The following is a 16,450-nucleotide window of genomic DNA, read 5'->3' as shown; positions in this document are numbered from 1 at the left end:
TCTCAAACATACTAAATAAAACCGATTCTTAACCAATAGATCTGGAAATAGAGTGGTTAAAACAATGTTGAATGGATTATATTGAATTTTAAAAAGTCTTGAATAAATTTAAAATGGTAAAAAGGTCAATAGTTATATTTACATAACTTTCTTGATTAAATTATATTTTCACAAAAAATATATCTAATTGAAGGTAATTTTATAAAGATTCTAACGAGAACCTAATTGTATATGTTCGGATGATTAAATTTGATCATTTTTATTAAATTTTTGTACATTCAATAAAATTTTAACATCAACATATCTATCATAATATGTCTAACAAAATCAATTTCTTAGTGTTGATATACTTTGTAATTATGTTTATATATTCGTGTCATAGATAAATGATTTTACTCTTTTAGTGTATACCCAAGCTTTAATCTTGTCCATTTATTTTATATATTCTGATGGACATTAATTGGTCACTAGTTATTTCCACTTTAACATGATCTATTAATTTGATTCTTAAAAATCTCACCTATTTATACATCAATTTTTTTTTTATTCAAAATAATGTCTAATTGTTTGATGAATTGAATTTTTTATATTTCTTTAATATACTTATTTTATTTTTATATAAATGTTAAAAACAGTAAATTTATATGCATATTCCCTATTAATTTCAATTTAATTCTTTTATCTAACTATTCAAATATTTTCTACTCACATCAATCAAATTGAAATAAATTGAATATCATTTAGTAGGTCGAGCTTTTTTTTTATTATATTCCTACCCTACCCACATTTCACTATCTTTTTTCACCAATTTTTCTTATATTTTTTAAAACCCATGTCAGACTCAATTGGAAATGGAACGAAAGGAATATTAATTTTCAGTTTTTCGGATATTCATATGTTATTACAGTTCTTTGGCTCATATTGTTTTTCTTTTTTATAATTCACCCGAAGGATTGGATTGGTTTATTGTTTGAATTTCAAATTTTCGGATTTAGTTTTAAACTTTTAATGATATAATTCAGTTCAGTTTAAATTTTTCACAAAATTTCAGTTTTTCAATTCGCTTCAATTTGGACAAAAAATCAGATGTTCACCCCTATATAGGTATGTCGCTAGTATAATTACATTAACAAAATACATTGATATATAAATACAGAAATACGGAATAGAATGAAAAATAAATAAATATGCATAAACAAATACTAATAAAGCCATTGCATGCGATTGGAGATGGTAAATTAAATTCAAAGAAAATCCCAAATTCCAGCGCTGAAGATGAAGAGATAAAAAAAGCGAAGTAACAACCAACCTGTCATAAACCAACCTAACCATAAAATGATAAATAATCTGAAATTTTCCAACTTGATACCAGCTAAAAAGCCCGTACACCAATAACAATAACAAAAGTGATTTGCCGTACATCAACCAGTAGCTGCATCATCGGGGCCCGGAGTCTGCACCCATGGTGTCACGGCTTCCTCCGTTGCTGGAGCAGAAACACTATTCCAGCCACGGGGCGTTCCAGCTTCACTATCAGAGGCAGGGGTCTGCGCCCATTGTGTCACGGCTTCCTCTGTTGCTGGAGCAGAAACACTATTCCAGCCACGGGGCGTTCCAGCTTCACTATCAGGGGCAGGGGTCTGCGCCCATTGTGTCCCAGCCTCCTCTGTCGTTGGAGTGGAATCGCTGTTCCAGCCACGGGGCGTCCCAGCTTCACTTTGAGGACCTGCAGTCTGCGCCCATGTTGATGGTGTCCCGGCTTCATTGGAATCACTATTCCAGCCACGAGGTGTCCCAGCTTCACTACGAGGAGTACCACTACCACGGTCTCTGTTCCACCCAGCTCGTGGCTGTGGCTTTTTGAAGTACTTGGACACGAAAGCTTCTGCCTTGTCCGGGTACTTCTTGTTGATGAAATTGTCGAGGCACTTGCGGTAGGAGAAATCTGATTCCACTTTATCAACAGAGACAGCGTAAAAGCATCTGCTGTCTTGGAACTCAGTGTGCTTGCGAACCTGAGATGAGTCCGTAGAGATTAGCTTGAAAGTAGTAAGTACATAAATGAAACGTACAAAGGCCAAAATTAGCCTCATTTTAAAAGCACGTGAACTTATTTATCCGTTTTAACAACAAAACTGTCAAGTGTGCGAGACGTAATGTGATTAAACTCCAAAACCTAACAAGTAATCTACAGAACGTCACGAGAAAGAAAGATTTGGAACTATGAACACATTATAGGCACAACTTGGTGTTCATTTTTATAGTATCAGAAAACAGAGAGATCCAGGTTCTGGAAACCAGGCAAATAGTTTAGGTTGGAATTCGAAGTTGTTTGGAAAGCTGAAACAAAAGTTCAATTTTATCCCCTGATTGAAGTATATCTTGCTATATTTTGTGGAATATGATAACTTAATAAAGTTAATGCAAATCAAATAGCAATACCATGATATAATCTAATCCAGCTCCTGTTTTTGCAGCTTTGTCAGGATGATAGTTGAGCACATTGTCAACAATGTATGTCTGATCCTCAGCAGATAATCGATCACCATCATTGTATCTTCACAAAAATGAAAATCAGCAAGTTACAGCCTTGGTTTAATATAGATCAAAACCAACACTTCAGCAAAAACACAATCGGTATGTAACAGTGTATGCATTTCTTCACCATCATATCCTCCAAAGGCAGAGGTAATGAGAGCAAAAACTTTGACAACTCACAGAATCATCAAGATGAGCTTTTTTGGATGGGATAGTTTTATTTTTTAAGCTATGAAGAGATTTTCAGCAAGAGTTAGTTATAATCATGCTAGTGAACTTTATTTTTAGCAATATGAATTATTTACTACCCAATAAGTGATGTAATATTTAGAGCATTTAAGACCACGCCTGTACTGTTGCTAGCACTATCAAATAGCTATGGAACATGAACACTAACTATTCGCATTATTCCTATTTTAGATATTTCGCATTCTGTTCCATCTAACCTGACATTTTAAAATAATATTCCAACTCGAAGGTAGATATCGGGAAGAAAAGAATAGGAAGAGGAAGCAAAATTTACCCAGTCTGGTGCATTATTCTTCTGATGCTCTTCATAATTGACTCAATCTCCACAAGAACATCTTGCTCGTCTGCAGTGAATAAATCCAAGCGCTGCCTTGTTGCAGTGAAAAGCGCTGGAGCATTAGGATCATCAGATGGACGAGGTCTCCTGTTCCTCCAATCCCCATCAGTAGAAGGGCCCCTACCTTGTGAACCTTCTCTTGAACGACCTCGTCCCCAACCTCTGCCACGCCCCCGGCCACGACCTCCCCACTGAGGCCTTGCATCTTTGTCACCGGAAGTATCAACATTTGGAGATCCCCAACCTTGAGCAGGTGTAGAGTCGTTCGACTGTCTTGAACTCCAGTTATTTGACTGAGACTCTTTGTTCTCTCCTGCATTAGACTGTGAATCAAACTTGCTCCAATCATTTGGTGAGCCCCAAGTACTAGAAGCTTTTGAGTGGGTTGAGTCATCAGCAGCCTTAGTTCCCCAGGCCTCGTCCTTTGAACCCCAACCTTGAGCAGGTGTAGAGACGTCCGATTGTTTCTGGCTTGAACCCCAGTTATTTGACTGAGACTCTTTGTTTTCTCCTGCAAGAGACTGTGAATTAGACTTACCCCAGTCGTTTGTACTTGAAGAGCCCCAGGTGCCAAAAGCCTTTGAGGGGGTTGATTCATTAGCCACTTTAGATTTTCCCCAAGGATTATCCTTTGAATCCAACTCTGTGCTAGATCCTAATTTGTCCCAACCAGCAGCATCAGATGGTTCACTACAAGCTGCCTCTCTCTGAGCTCCAGAAGGTGCTGACCACACATCATCTCCCTGAGATTTTCCATCATCTATTTTAGCGATATCTTTACTCCAAGAAGACTGAGTATCAGTCATAGGCGTGTCCCAAGAACCTTGTTTGCCAATTGTGTTCCAATCATTTCCCTTCGCCTTATCCTTTTCACCCCAATTCCAATCATTTCCTTCCTTCCTGCCTGAAGTGCTTTCCTCAGCCTTGTTTGACTTTTCCCAACCATTTTCTGAAGAATCTGCTTTTTTGCCCCAAGTGCTTCCTCCGGAAGAATCTGCTTTTTTGCCCCAAGTGCTTCCTTCAGCCTTGTTTGACCTTGCCCAACCATTTTCTTCTGAATCTGCTTTTTTACCCCATGCACTATCTTCAGCTTGTGTCGCCCAATCGCTTACCCCAGAGTCAGCCTTTCCCCAAGACCATCCCCCATCATCCTCCTGTACATAAAAGACAACTTTCAGAGTTCACAAATTATAGTGAATTAACTGGGTATAACTGCTCAGTCACAAACACTCGTAAGACATGATATTTTAAAAATGCATTCATCACAGCTACATGTAGGTGATCCCATCCAAATAAATAATTAAAAACCGGAGTTACCGGACAACTCTACTCAAAGTCATAGAAGAAAATTCTCACAAGATAAGTGGGTGAACCCTCTTCCAACACAGCTAGCGGCTAGCCGCAACAACAAAAATTGTGAAATGTGCACAAGATGGCAAAACAATAAAGAACACGATTTTAAGGGGTGGAATCAAACTGCATTAGCAAGCAAAACAGATCCGGCCAATCAGCTTTGCTGCAATGCTAGAAATGCTAATTCTAATTCTGTTCTTGAAAGCTCAAAATACAAATCCGAGAAACTCTGTTGTGGCTATCTCTGCACAATCAATGTACTCTAAGGATAGAGTAATCCATCATTAGCTAAACAGTTATTTGTTTACACCATCTTGTTTTCTCTTATTAGCCTAATGTTTCATGTCCACATGTTACCACAACTTTTAGGATAAATATTTACCTCCTTGGATAAGTCAATTCCATCCTCAAAAGTGGGCTTAGCGGCACCAGATTCTCGCACCGGAGACAGATCAAAATCCATATACTCATCCAGGTCCAGATCTTCAATTTCAGCTCCCAAGCAACTAGTGCCTGTATCTTCCAGCTTTGAGCTATTCACCATGCGGAGGAAATTGTAAACATCAATCTCTTCATCATCCATCAGCTCATCCTAACAAAACAACCAAAACATGAATTAGTTTCCAGCATTATGTTTAGCAGAGGATTGATTGAAAGAAGATATGCAGTTACTGTACATGTTTAGTCCCCCAAACAATCTCGAAAGGAGATCCAGTTCCCACAGATACATGCTTTCCCCAGGCACAAGAACCCACAATGCTTGACAAATTGTCAGTATTGCACTTTTCAGCAGCTCTTTCAAAGCATTTTCTTGGAGTCTGAGGATAGATAACAAAATATGTTTATTAAGATTAACTAAAATGAAGAGCTGAAGACATAGTACTTATCAATACAAACAAGTAAGACTACTTACAAATAATGTCGCATTCATAAATGGTACTTGCACCCCAAGTGATTTCGACAGAGACTTGATACCACCAGCATTAAAACCAATTATCGTTCCGGCACAAGTCATGCTGTTACCCAGCAAAACAAGGTGATCCTTGAGAACACCTTTCGTAACCATTGTTACGGATGTTGATAAACGCTGTGCAACAGTACAGAATGTTAGTAGTTCTTTAAAAAAAATAATAAATCATTATTAGTATACATTTAAGCATCTCAGGCCCATGAATAGGACCCAGCACAAATTTAATAGGCCTATGAGTGTGCATGTCATCTGTCATACTTTGCCACATTAGAGCATCTCAGACCCATGAATAGGACACAATCCAGCTGGCTAAAAAATAACTCTGTTAACAAAGATTAAGACATCAATCTAGGATGGGAGCATTAAGTGATTCCGTGATTGACAGGACTCAAAATCTTCAGATTTAAGCACAGTCTACCCAGAGTTCACTTTGGGATGACATTGTCATCCAAAGATTAATTTTAGATGGTAGTGCTGAATGAAACTTAGGCTATCAGTGAGGTAAAACTTTAACACTTCAATTGGCATTCCCCACACGACCACTCAAATTGGTAGTTACTTGGATCAAAGCCTTGCACATGAAAATTTTGGGTATATGGGTGGGAATAAGATTCAAGTGCAGGATTCATTGTCCTGGCTCTGTTTACATGACCACTTCATCCCGTTAAGGTAAGTAGGTTTGGTCTAATTTCCAACATGTGCCATACATAACAGAATTATTAAAATTGCAGATTCTGTCAGGTTATGAAAGAGTGCAGATATCATACTAAAATAATGGATACCTAGTGTCCAGCTATTAATGTGTAATTTTGGTTAATAAATTACTCAACAACAAAAGGATAAAACCCAACAAGATAAGTGCATTAATCCTAAATAAATAGTCAGTAGCATAAAGCATATAGGTTGGACACTAGCACATTAGTAGTGGATGATACCTGTACAGCCTGCTCAAATGCACAAGAAATACCAAGCAGATCTTCTACTTGTTTTATTGCATATGGTATGGAACGCTGAGAATCTATCAAATGGAAAACTGGAAGGCAAGAATCCATCACGATCCTCCATGCATCTCCACTTTTTTTCACAGATTCTTTCTCGAGGGTTACATCTACAGCCAATTCACCTTTAGGGCTCTTACATGGACTCCTGATCCAGGTAGCTGTATCGGGACTTATCCATATTAAGTTGGCAGCTGATACCCTTGGATCACCTGTACAACCATTGCCACATTTGTGTCCATATTAGTACATACATATATGTCATCATCAACCACAAGAACATCCAATATGCATATACAACATAAGAAGCATGAAATGTAGAAAACACTTATGTGGAAAAAACAGAGTACACAAGCAATATAGATTCTTGGGAAACAATAAGATCACTCAATACATTGTGTTATACAGATCTGAATTCTTAATAAAATGAAGCTTTTAAAAAGATTAAAAAAAAACATAAGGGTGACAGAACCATAAAAGCATGCTCAAGTTAAGATAGGAAGCAAATATATGAAACACCTTTGATGACTGTCTGTAAGAGCACTGGACAAACTGTATCAGCTAGGAAATCAGAAGCTCTCTCTAAGAGATCATCACTTGCCCCTTGCCAAAGAAACTGGATGCAGGGTACATCAGTCCATTTGCTTTTGGAAGATTGGCGAACAGAGCAACACTCACTGAAAAGAATCATATAACACGAGAATGTAAATAATTAGGTTCATGCATCTACAATATTTGAACTGATTTTAGGGATGATAACTCACCAGGATGATAACTCAATTTTCTTGAATAGGTTTCCGACCTTTTTCCTCTTTCGATTAACACTGATTGTATCCAGACACTTCTCAAGAATATCATTCAGGCAGATATTTGATTGTATCAACTGGGCCTGTTCATCAACAGATCATGAAATGAAAAACATCAGTGTCAAATTTGACTATATCAGACATTGATGCAGCATTACACTGTGGAAAAAATGCATAGAAAAAAAAAACCTTGTCAAGATGAATATGGCCCACAAGAAGGCCTGAACTGACATCAGAACTCTCAGGCATCGACTGAGATCTGTATCTGTGAAAAAAAGCACAAGAAAATGAATTGTCATACATCAAATATTAATCTTTGTTCAATGGAATATTTGACATAAATATATATAGAGAGAGAGAGATACTCTATCAGGAACTCCATTGCTGTGTCCTTTAGATTGACTTTCTTCAAGTGATTCTTCACTATGAGAGCAGCATTTTCTTGGCAGTGCTTTCTGCCACAATCACAGTTATTTAGGTAAAGAATCACCCGACGATCAGCAACATCATTCTTGAATCCGACTCCACAAAGCAGTATCTCCTGAAATGTTACATATATGTAATGAAACATTTTCCCCCAAATCTAGTAGAGAATATAAATATTTTTATATGACCATGTTACATCTTAAAACTTCAAAATTACCTTCATCATATCCCAGGATGAGTTGCTACTTGGAGATGAATCCAGCACAGCCTTGTATGCAGGATTGGACATGGCAGTTGCAGCTAAGACTCCAACAGGATCACCAGCACAGAACTCACTTGCAATATTGGCACTATTCACTCCATACTCAAACTGAACGATGGAGTTGCTGCACGTATTCCTCACACTACCATCATAGCATATGACAACGTCTCTAAGGATTGCCATCAAATTCTTGAAGAGTGTCCCAGGTTCAGTCAATCCTCTGCTTGAGCGGACAATTACTTCTCTGCTGGAGATTGAATGAACCATCGCCTGATAAGGGTCCAGTCCTCTAAAGAGAGGTCTACCAACCAAGCCAAATTCTTCACAAGGACTATCCTCATAAGAAGGATATTTCTTTTGAAACAGAGATGACATGTCCTTGACCAATGTCTCCGTGTAGAACTTCCCCTTAGCCGATATCTGAATTCCTAAGAAACCAATCTGCTGAACCACCTTGTTCAAAGCAGATTCACTCTTGGAATCTATCAGGTAGCCAACTGCTGAAGACTCACGTATGAAGTTAGTAACAGGGATCTTCACATTGCGCAAGTAGCTGTCCACTTGCAGAGCAACTGATTCACTATATGAAGCTCGCAAATCACTCAGCAGTGGGAAGATCTTCTGAATTTCCTTTTGGATATCCTCCAAAACATCCCGAGTGAGGAAAAAGTCTTTTAAACTGACACTAAAGCCTTCTGTGTGAAGACTTTCCATTGATAATGGCTGGATAGAATTGAAAAACCGCAAGACCTCCTTTGGTCCCTTCAAGAAGTAAAGTGAGGTGACTATGTCATTGATGATGGAAGCCATCACATCCCTATTATAGTCCAGGTACATCACTTCACTTTTGCATATCTTATGTTTCTCTCCGGAACAATCGAAGGATAGAGGAAAAGTTGTCTGTAAAATCTGCGATGCAGTCCAAAGATCGCCATTTCTGGACTTCATTATTGCAGGTCCAGATAGTGCTTCCGGCACAAACATGGCCAACTGTTGTGCTTTTGTTCGCACCAATAAGTACTTTCTGAACAGTAATTTCAGTGATAGTAATGAGTCTGTTGCCAGCTGCAAGTTGAAGTTCCCAGTATGGGAACTAAGTAGCTGTTTCTCTACTGAAAATAGTTCCACAACCTCTGCTTTAGCTTCAAGCGATTGTGGATAGAACAAATGGATACAGTCCCCATCAAAATCCGCACTAAGGGGACCGCAGATTAGAGGATTGATCTTGACTGTATGATCATCGTGAATGTAAACTGATAAAGCTTGTAGAGAATGTTTGTGTGTAGTTGGTGGTCTATTGATGAAGACAATATCCCCATCCATTATCCTACGATGCACAACTTGACCGGGCCTCAGAAACGTATGCCCTTTTGAGCCTTCCCTCAGCGAATATGTAGACTGACCATCCCTGTACGTTAGGCATAGCTTTTCATCCACCAGCTTCTGTAAGAACACCATGTTGTGCTGATTTACCCGCTCCTCGAATGTTATCTTTTGGGCTATCTCAAATGGCAACCCAATCTCTGACACTCCTTTAAACGGGTCACCAGTTATCACACTTCTAGAAGAAAAACCAGACCCTTTCCTTATAAACAAAGTTTTCATCTTCTCAAGCCATGCTTTGGTAAAAGACACATTTTCTTCCTTGTTGATTCCAAAGCGACCGTCGACATCACGAGATGCCTATATATCAGCAGTTTAGCCAGAAAGTTAACTATAATTGAACCAAAAAGGTAACCAGTAATCATGAAACAGTTCATCAGATAGAACGTAGAAGCTGATCTTTTCTTGTCACAAGGAGATGATACGCACTTTAAAAATGGAAACATAATTTATTTAATAAACTAACATTACAACTCCTGAAAAATAAGAAGTGACACTAACATAACCCATATACAGCCTATATGGAAGTTGCGAAGGATCAATTTACTGTATGTTCATAGAAAACAAAAACAGAAACAAGAAATACCTTGCCTGTGCCCCTAAACTGAAAATATTGAGCCACAGCTGCTTGCAGGTCATTTGCTTCAATCTCCTGAGACTCGAAATTTGGCACCCCGGACCTTGAGTTTTTTATGATCTCTACTTGTCTTAACACCTTTTTGAGCAATGTTATAGAGTAATCCTGAAAAAATTAATAGATCATGACAATCAACCTTCACCCAACAGTCACAAGGTCTAAAAAGTGGACAAATTAGGAAAATGCCTAACCGTAGACATTGTACTGATTCCATCAGAAACATCAGGCACAGACAGACAGTTAGGAGGAACTGGCAAGTGCTGGAGAATGTATCCATCTTGAGGGTGGTAACCTCTGGCAGAGAGCTTTTTTCTGGTGTCCTGAGGGATTTTTCTTAGTATTGTCGCCACCTGATATACATCAAGAGTAGCCAACAAATAAAATTAGCTCTGTCCTGCACAGCTGAGCAAGGATAATGCTTATTAAATAGCAACAACTAAGATTTTCAACATTAGGAACTGAAAGGTTCATCAAAGAGAAAGAAAAGGACCAGCAATACTATTTTCTTTGTTTTTGGTCCGAGTCTGTCAGTAGAAGATAGAGGGAACTTACGCTCACTCCAATATAATAAGCAAGAGAGAATGAAATCACGTACATACGACACTCTAATATAATCAAGAAATAATAAACCTTGCCAGCACAAAGATAATGACCGACACAACCACCTCCCCCCCCCCCCATTTTTTTTATGTGTATTTCATTAGTAGGCATGTTTGCACTTTGCTTATATGATGTGGGATAAATATTTTATTTTCTTCGCACACATTTAATCATAATCATGAAACTTTGGGAGCCCAAGCACCCTCATCATTGCATTAACAGCACAGTGCAATAATACATCACCTAAAACTAACAAAATTACCGGTCACAAAAATAATGCAGATAATAAGTAATCCCAACTTATATAGTTATATGATTCAATCTCATTTTCGATTCAATTGGCATAATAAGGATGAGTGATGGGTAGTGTTGGATATCATCTTTGTGCTTGAGGCAATGAAGCGGCTAGTGAGGTTCTAACCAAGGTGCGCCTTATATGATTTTTAATACTCCCTCCGTCCACAACCAATAGTCTTGTTTTTTCCATTTTGGTCTATTAACTAATCATAATCCCCTTTCATTTATGGTAAGTTTCTCTCTCTAATGAGGTGTGCCCCTTTCCACTAATAATATACCAACCACTTTTTCTCTCTACCTCTCCCTATTTTACCAATTTTGCATTAAAGCTCATGCGGATTAAGATTATAGTTTTGGAGTTTTGGTTTTATCAGTTGTTTCGGTTTATCGACTGGAATCATAATCAATAACTGAAACCAAAGCTTTTCACTAATTTTCAGATATTGGTTAAAAAACCAACCGATTTTGGTTTTTAATATCGAACAAACCGACAACCAAAAACTGTATCATCAGCCCTATTGATCAGATATCCCATAAATTTATTTAATATTGCTACATATTTGAAATTTATAATCCAAAGTAACAACTATCTTCCTCTCAAATTATTATATCACGCCTCAATTGAATTTCACATGATAAAGCTTTACTCATTTTCCACAAAGGTGCTTCTAATCCCCTTGAAACGGCACTTGCATGGCACTGTATACTATTATACCAAGTATAGACATACAATTGTACATCTTTTAAGATATCAACAATCACAACTCTAGTATGTGACAGCTTCCATATAAATATCCACAGGAAATACCTCAGATGCAAGCAATGGCCGAGAATACATATCTCCATAACGGAATCCATATTTTTCCAAAAAATTCCAGCATCCATGTTGAGGCCTTGACTTTGATGGGAACTTCAGCTCCAAATAATAAGCTCCATCACTAGTCTTGGCTTCATTTATAGTAATTTGTGAGGCCTCCTGCAGGTAAGTGAAAAACTTGAGACAAGGCAAGAATTTAAGTTCAGAATTGCTTGTGATTTGTTCTAACAAATGCAAACTGCAGTTAGTTTGATTCTGACATTTGTACAGTTAGCGGAAACCACAAGGGCTTCAACTTCAGCAAGAATTATAAGGTCATCAATAATCAATTAATTTATGTTTGACTGTTATTGGACAAAATGGCCATAATGAGACAGGCATGACCTCACTCCCCAAACTGAGAGACATTCTGTTACAAATACAACTTGAAATATGAAACGGGCACGACTAGACTTCCCTAAATCTACAAAAGAACAGGGGAAATATTTGAACATATATTCATCAAATGACAAGGTGCCTATTTTTAGACAAACTTTACTACAACAGGAATCACCATGACCTGACTGTCCAAACTGAGAGAGTCTTCCAAATCACAAATGCAACTTGAAACTTAACACAACAAGTCTTCCCTTGAATCTACAGAAAATAACTGATGTACTTGAATAAGTCAATAAACATTCATTCAAAGTACAAGTCCATGTCTTTTGAACAGAATCGGCCATAATGACAGACCATAAACTAGATTTTACCAGAAATATTTGAACAAATACTCATCAAATGACAAGGTGCCTATTTTTAGACAAATTTTACCACAACAGGAATGACCATGACCTGACCGTCCAAACTTAGAGTCTTCCAAATCACAAATGCAACTTGAAACTTAACATAACAAGTCTTCCCTTGAATCCACAGAAAATAACTGATGCACTTGAATAAGTCAACAAACATTCATTCAAAGTACAAGTCCATGTATTTTGAACAGAATCGGCCATAATCACAGACCATAAACAAGATTTATTAGAAATATTTGAACAAATACTCATCAAATGACAAGGTGCCTATTTTTAGACAAATTTTACCACAACAGGAATGACCATGGCCTGACTGTCCAAACTAAGAGAGTCTTCCAAGTTCCAAATCACAAATGTAACTTGAAACTTAACATAACAAGTCTTCCTTTGAATATACAGAAAATAACTAATGTTCATAAGTCAACAAACATTCATTCAAAGTACAAGTCCATGTATTTTTTAACAGACAGCCATAATGACAGGCCATAAACTTGATTGCCTGAGTCTGAGACATTTTATTACAAGTGTAACTTGAAAGTTGAAATTTAATATAACATGACTTCACTTACATCCCCAGAAAATATGAGTCATATTTGTGAAATAGAGAGCACTCCCTAGCAAGTAACATATATGCCAAACATATAATATTATAAAGAATGAAAACTATAGAGCTAGACAAAGATAATTATACACAATAAAAGCAATCTCAGGATAAGTTTAACACAGTTGCGTGCATATATATTTAAAAGAGAATTAACCATGTCTAGTTTTATAGTCCAAGAAGAAAATACTTTTTTCTGGGCCTATTTACTATGCTCGCTGATTTAAGTCCATTCCATGAAGAATTTATTGTCTAAGCCCATTTGCACTCTCACTAAGTTGGGTAGGAGATTTTTTTCATCATTAACGAAGTGCGTGAACAAAATATTCAGAATTCATTTTGTAGAAATAAAGATAAAACAACAAAGTATTTAGAAGATTCATCTACTGAGTCTACTCTGTTGGGAGTAAAATTCCTAGCACTGAATACAGAACATGAAAGAGAGATTTTTTCAAGGTATCAATGCACACATTATCATCTACTTTTTTCTTCTTACCAGCCATGGCTATGAGCTATGGTTGCTAATTAGAATTGAAACATAAGTGACATTCATTCACAACAATCTGCCACCAGAAATTTATGGGCATTCAGGCTAGTAAGGGTTGTCCCATCATTCATAGCACAAATTCATGTCATATCTTCATCAAAATGAACCAATTACTTAAGTACATAACTATGTCCCGTGTTCAATTCGTTGCAATAGTAACACCAAAAGAATTCAAAAAGGCCCAGATATTTACCTACCTTCTATACTTTACAGTTTCAACATTAAGTAGCATATTTTGCATTCAGCATCACACTTCTTTCATTTAATTCAACATCAGAAAACACTAAGATTCATACTGTAAAGAAATCTAAACTTCTTGAATCATGTAAAGAAATTAAGTCACAATCATGCAGTGTTGTGCTAGTAGGCAATATGGTTGTCGTATATGAGAGTTGTAACAGAAAGCAATAAAAAGAATTACCTCACAGCAAGAAGATAGCATTCTTTCAATAACACCACCAACACTATTCACCTGAAACCAAAAGTAATGAACATTGCGCAAGAAGATTATTCATATTGGTGGTGTTAATGGAACGCAATTTAAACAGTTCCAGAGATCAATCACTCTTGATACTTCATGGGCTCTTCTTTGCTTTCATGATAAAGGAGTATTAGACAAGGTTACTATCAAACTTTAGTCTCTTGTTCAACAGAAACAGTCTCAAAAAAGCTAAACAATTAATTAAATGCATCAAGCAATTGTAAATGAAAGGATCCCTTCATAGCTTAAAAGACTCGGAGCTAAATGAAAATTGACATTTCATTAGTACTTCCTAAAACCTTAACAAATAATAAGATCTAAGAAGCATTAATTTACTACTGAATAAACAATAAAAATTTCTTGGAGAAAGAAACCATATACATACGCAGACATCAAACTTTTCAGTATACAAAAAAAAAGATCAGATAAGAGAAGTTTTCCATGATTTACAATACCTTTCTGTTTTTGAACTTTAAGCACTTCAAGCACAGTAGGCTCAACATCCTTTTTAGCTCAGCAACATGATCGGGATGATATATGGGAGTCGGCAACTCAATGTATCCAAAATGTCCTGAAACATCAGGAATGGTGTTAAAAGATACTATGGCACTTGGTGTTCACTATGTCAAGTTACAGCTATGATATAGTAATATACTGATATAAGGCTAAGATTCCCTTCTCATTGATTCATATCAGTCAAAAACTCAAAAGTGGATTAATAAATGCATACCTTCACATTGCCCAGCCTCAGCCGTGCCACAAGAGTCGCATTTGCCACTTTCAAGTGGCAGACCAAGATATGGATTCGAAAGCTGACTGGCATGGTTGATTGGTAAGTCACTGATCGATGCTTTGCACTGTTCATGATAAAAGGAACACAAAATCATGGACATATATCAAACGAGCTGAAAATTAACGTGAACTATTCGCTTACAATCTCTTGACGAGTGGCCAAAGCAAACGTGATCCCTTTTATCCTTGCCTCAAATGCTATGGGTGGTGGTAAAGGAGCTTCCATTTTCTCTAACAACTGGAATATAAGAGAGAGATATGTAATCTAAGAGCATTAAATGGAAGACCAAAAGCATCAGAAATTATCAAATAAGAATTGGAGAAAGATATGCGACAAATAAAAATATGAAAAAAAAAGGTCAATAGAGCTCAACACTAGAGTTAGATGAAGTTTATAGATAGCACACACACAAAACAAAAAGGAAAGCAGTCTAGAAGTGATTCTACACAATGCAAATTAAACGCTGCGAATTTTCCCCCAAAACGTACCAAATATAAGTGGGTCCAAGAGTTGACCGAACAGGGGATCATCAAGAGTGTTCAGTTTACAGCAAAAACAGCACATGCATACACAAAAAAAAAACACAGGTTCCTCCATCGCAGTGCTAGGGTAAGCTAAAGCCCTTGCTGAACTCAAAAACTCGGAAATTTCTCTGTATTCACATTCCCGAGAACGACCCAGCAAGAAAAACCCCTATTGTAAAAAACCACAAACGAAAAAAGAAAGTGGAAAACATAAAAATTCACTAGCACAAAAACAACAGAGAAATCCCCTTGAACCCATGACAAACAAAACATAGCAAAGGACACATTCATAAACAAAAAGAATTAGTAGAAATTCAATTGTACCTAATCCTCAAACCATGGAAATGTGGGAGGAGAGCCAGCGGAGAAAGGAAATGCCCTTTTCCAAATGTGGCTTCAAATTCAGAGTGTACGCCTTGGAAATAGTCGAGATGGTGGAAAATCTGAACTACTTCTCCGGGAATCGGCCTTCAACGCAAGTAGAGAGAGAGAGAGAGAGAGAAGCCAAAGGGGTTTTAGTGTGACACAGAGACTGCATGCAGTATAAAGGGTTTGTTTTGCTTTGAAATTGAAGATCAAATTTTTCCCCTCTTTTTCCCTTTTGTTTTCTTTTTTTAGAGAATTTATTTGCTCTTAGCTGATTTTGGTGTGTGCCTGAAAATTCGGAACAATTGTTTTTATTTGAAAATTAAAAGGGAAATTCATTTTTGGGAGGAGTGACAGTACTGTCAGTAACAGTAAGCACTGATGGTATGGGTTTGGGAATTTACCTTATTACCCCACCCCGTTAATGGCTTTTGCACTTATGGGTTTTGGGCCTTTTTGGCTATTCAATTATGGCTTTTATAAAATACGACTATTAGTTTTATATTTAATTTTTTAAACTTTTATCAAATTTATGATTGGATTCAATTTATGATAGTTATAGAGCTTTTTTCAAAATAATCACGGCAGTCTCATACATAGTCTAAAGTGAGTTCGATGTAACATACTTCCCCTAGTCTCCATTAAAAATCACATATTTGATCAACACAGAATTT

At 37.0% G+C, this 16,450-nt stretch overlaps 1 protein-coding gene across 1 annotated transcript; it reads right to left on the bottom strand.

The window, feature by feature from the left end:
• Positions 1–1,200: 1,200 nt before the first annotated feature.
• Positions 1,201–16,012, bottom strand: NRPD1B (nuclear RNA polymerase D1B). Its single transcript, XM_048091794.2, has 20 exons — positions 15,735–16,012; positions 15,028–15,123; positions 14,824–14,950; positions 14,549–14,664; positions 14,034–14,084; positions 11,665–11,832; positions 10,151–10,309; positions 9,909–10,064; positions 7,895–9,622; positions 7,617–7,792; positions 7,441–7,516; positions 7,210–7,334; positions 6,965–7,122; positions 6,383–6,657; positions 5,391–5,564; positions 5,155–5,295; positions 4,860–5,069; positions 3,062–4,278; positions 2,443–2,557; positions 1,201–2,015 (listed from the first exon to the last, which is right to left on the bottom strand). The coding sequence occupies exons 2-20, from the start codon at positions 15,109–15,111 to the stop codon at positions 1,422–1,424; spliced, it is 5,850 nt and encodes a 1,949-aa protein (XP_047947751.1). The 5' UTR covers positions 15,112–15,123; positions 15,735–16,012; the 3' UTR covers positions 1,201–1,421.
• Between the last annotated feature and the right edge of the window lie 438 nt (positions 16,013–16,450).

The sequence above is a fragment of the Salvia hispanica genome, chromosome 4 (assembly GCF_029641045.1).
Source record: "Salvia hispanica isolate PSC_SH4W2 chromosome 4, Shi_PSC_v1, whole genome shotgun sequence".
NCBI lineage: Eukaryota > Viridiplantae > Streptophyta > Magnoliopsida > Lamiales > Lamiaceae > Salvia > Salvia hispanica.
Note: the sequence above shows the minus strand (reverse complement) of the source record. Positions and strands in the feature narration are given on the sequence as shown.

What these genes read in the sequence shown, in the direction of transcription:
- NRPD1B (XM_048091794.2), bottom strand. Translation starts at nt 15,111, where the DNA reads ATGGAAGCTCCTTTACCACCACCCATAGCATTTGAGGCAAGGATAAAA. An exon ending in GAATCAGTACAATGTCTACG is followed by an intron (nt 10,065 to 10,150) that starts GTTAGGCATTTT and finishes TAATTTTTTCAG; the next exon opens with GATTACTCTATAACATTGCT. An exon ending in GCAATGGAGTTCCTGATAGA is followed by an intron (nt 7,517 to 7,616) that starts GTATCTCTCTCT and finishes TTTTTTTCACAG; the next exon opens with ATACAGATCTCAGTCGATGC.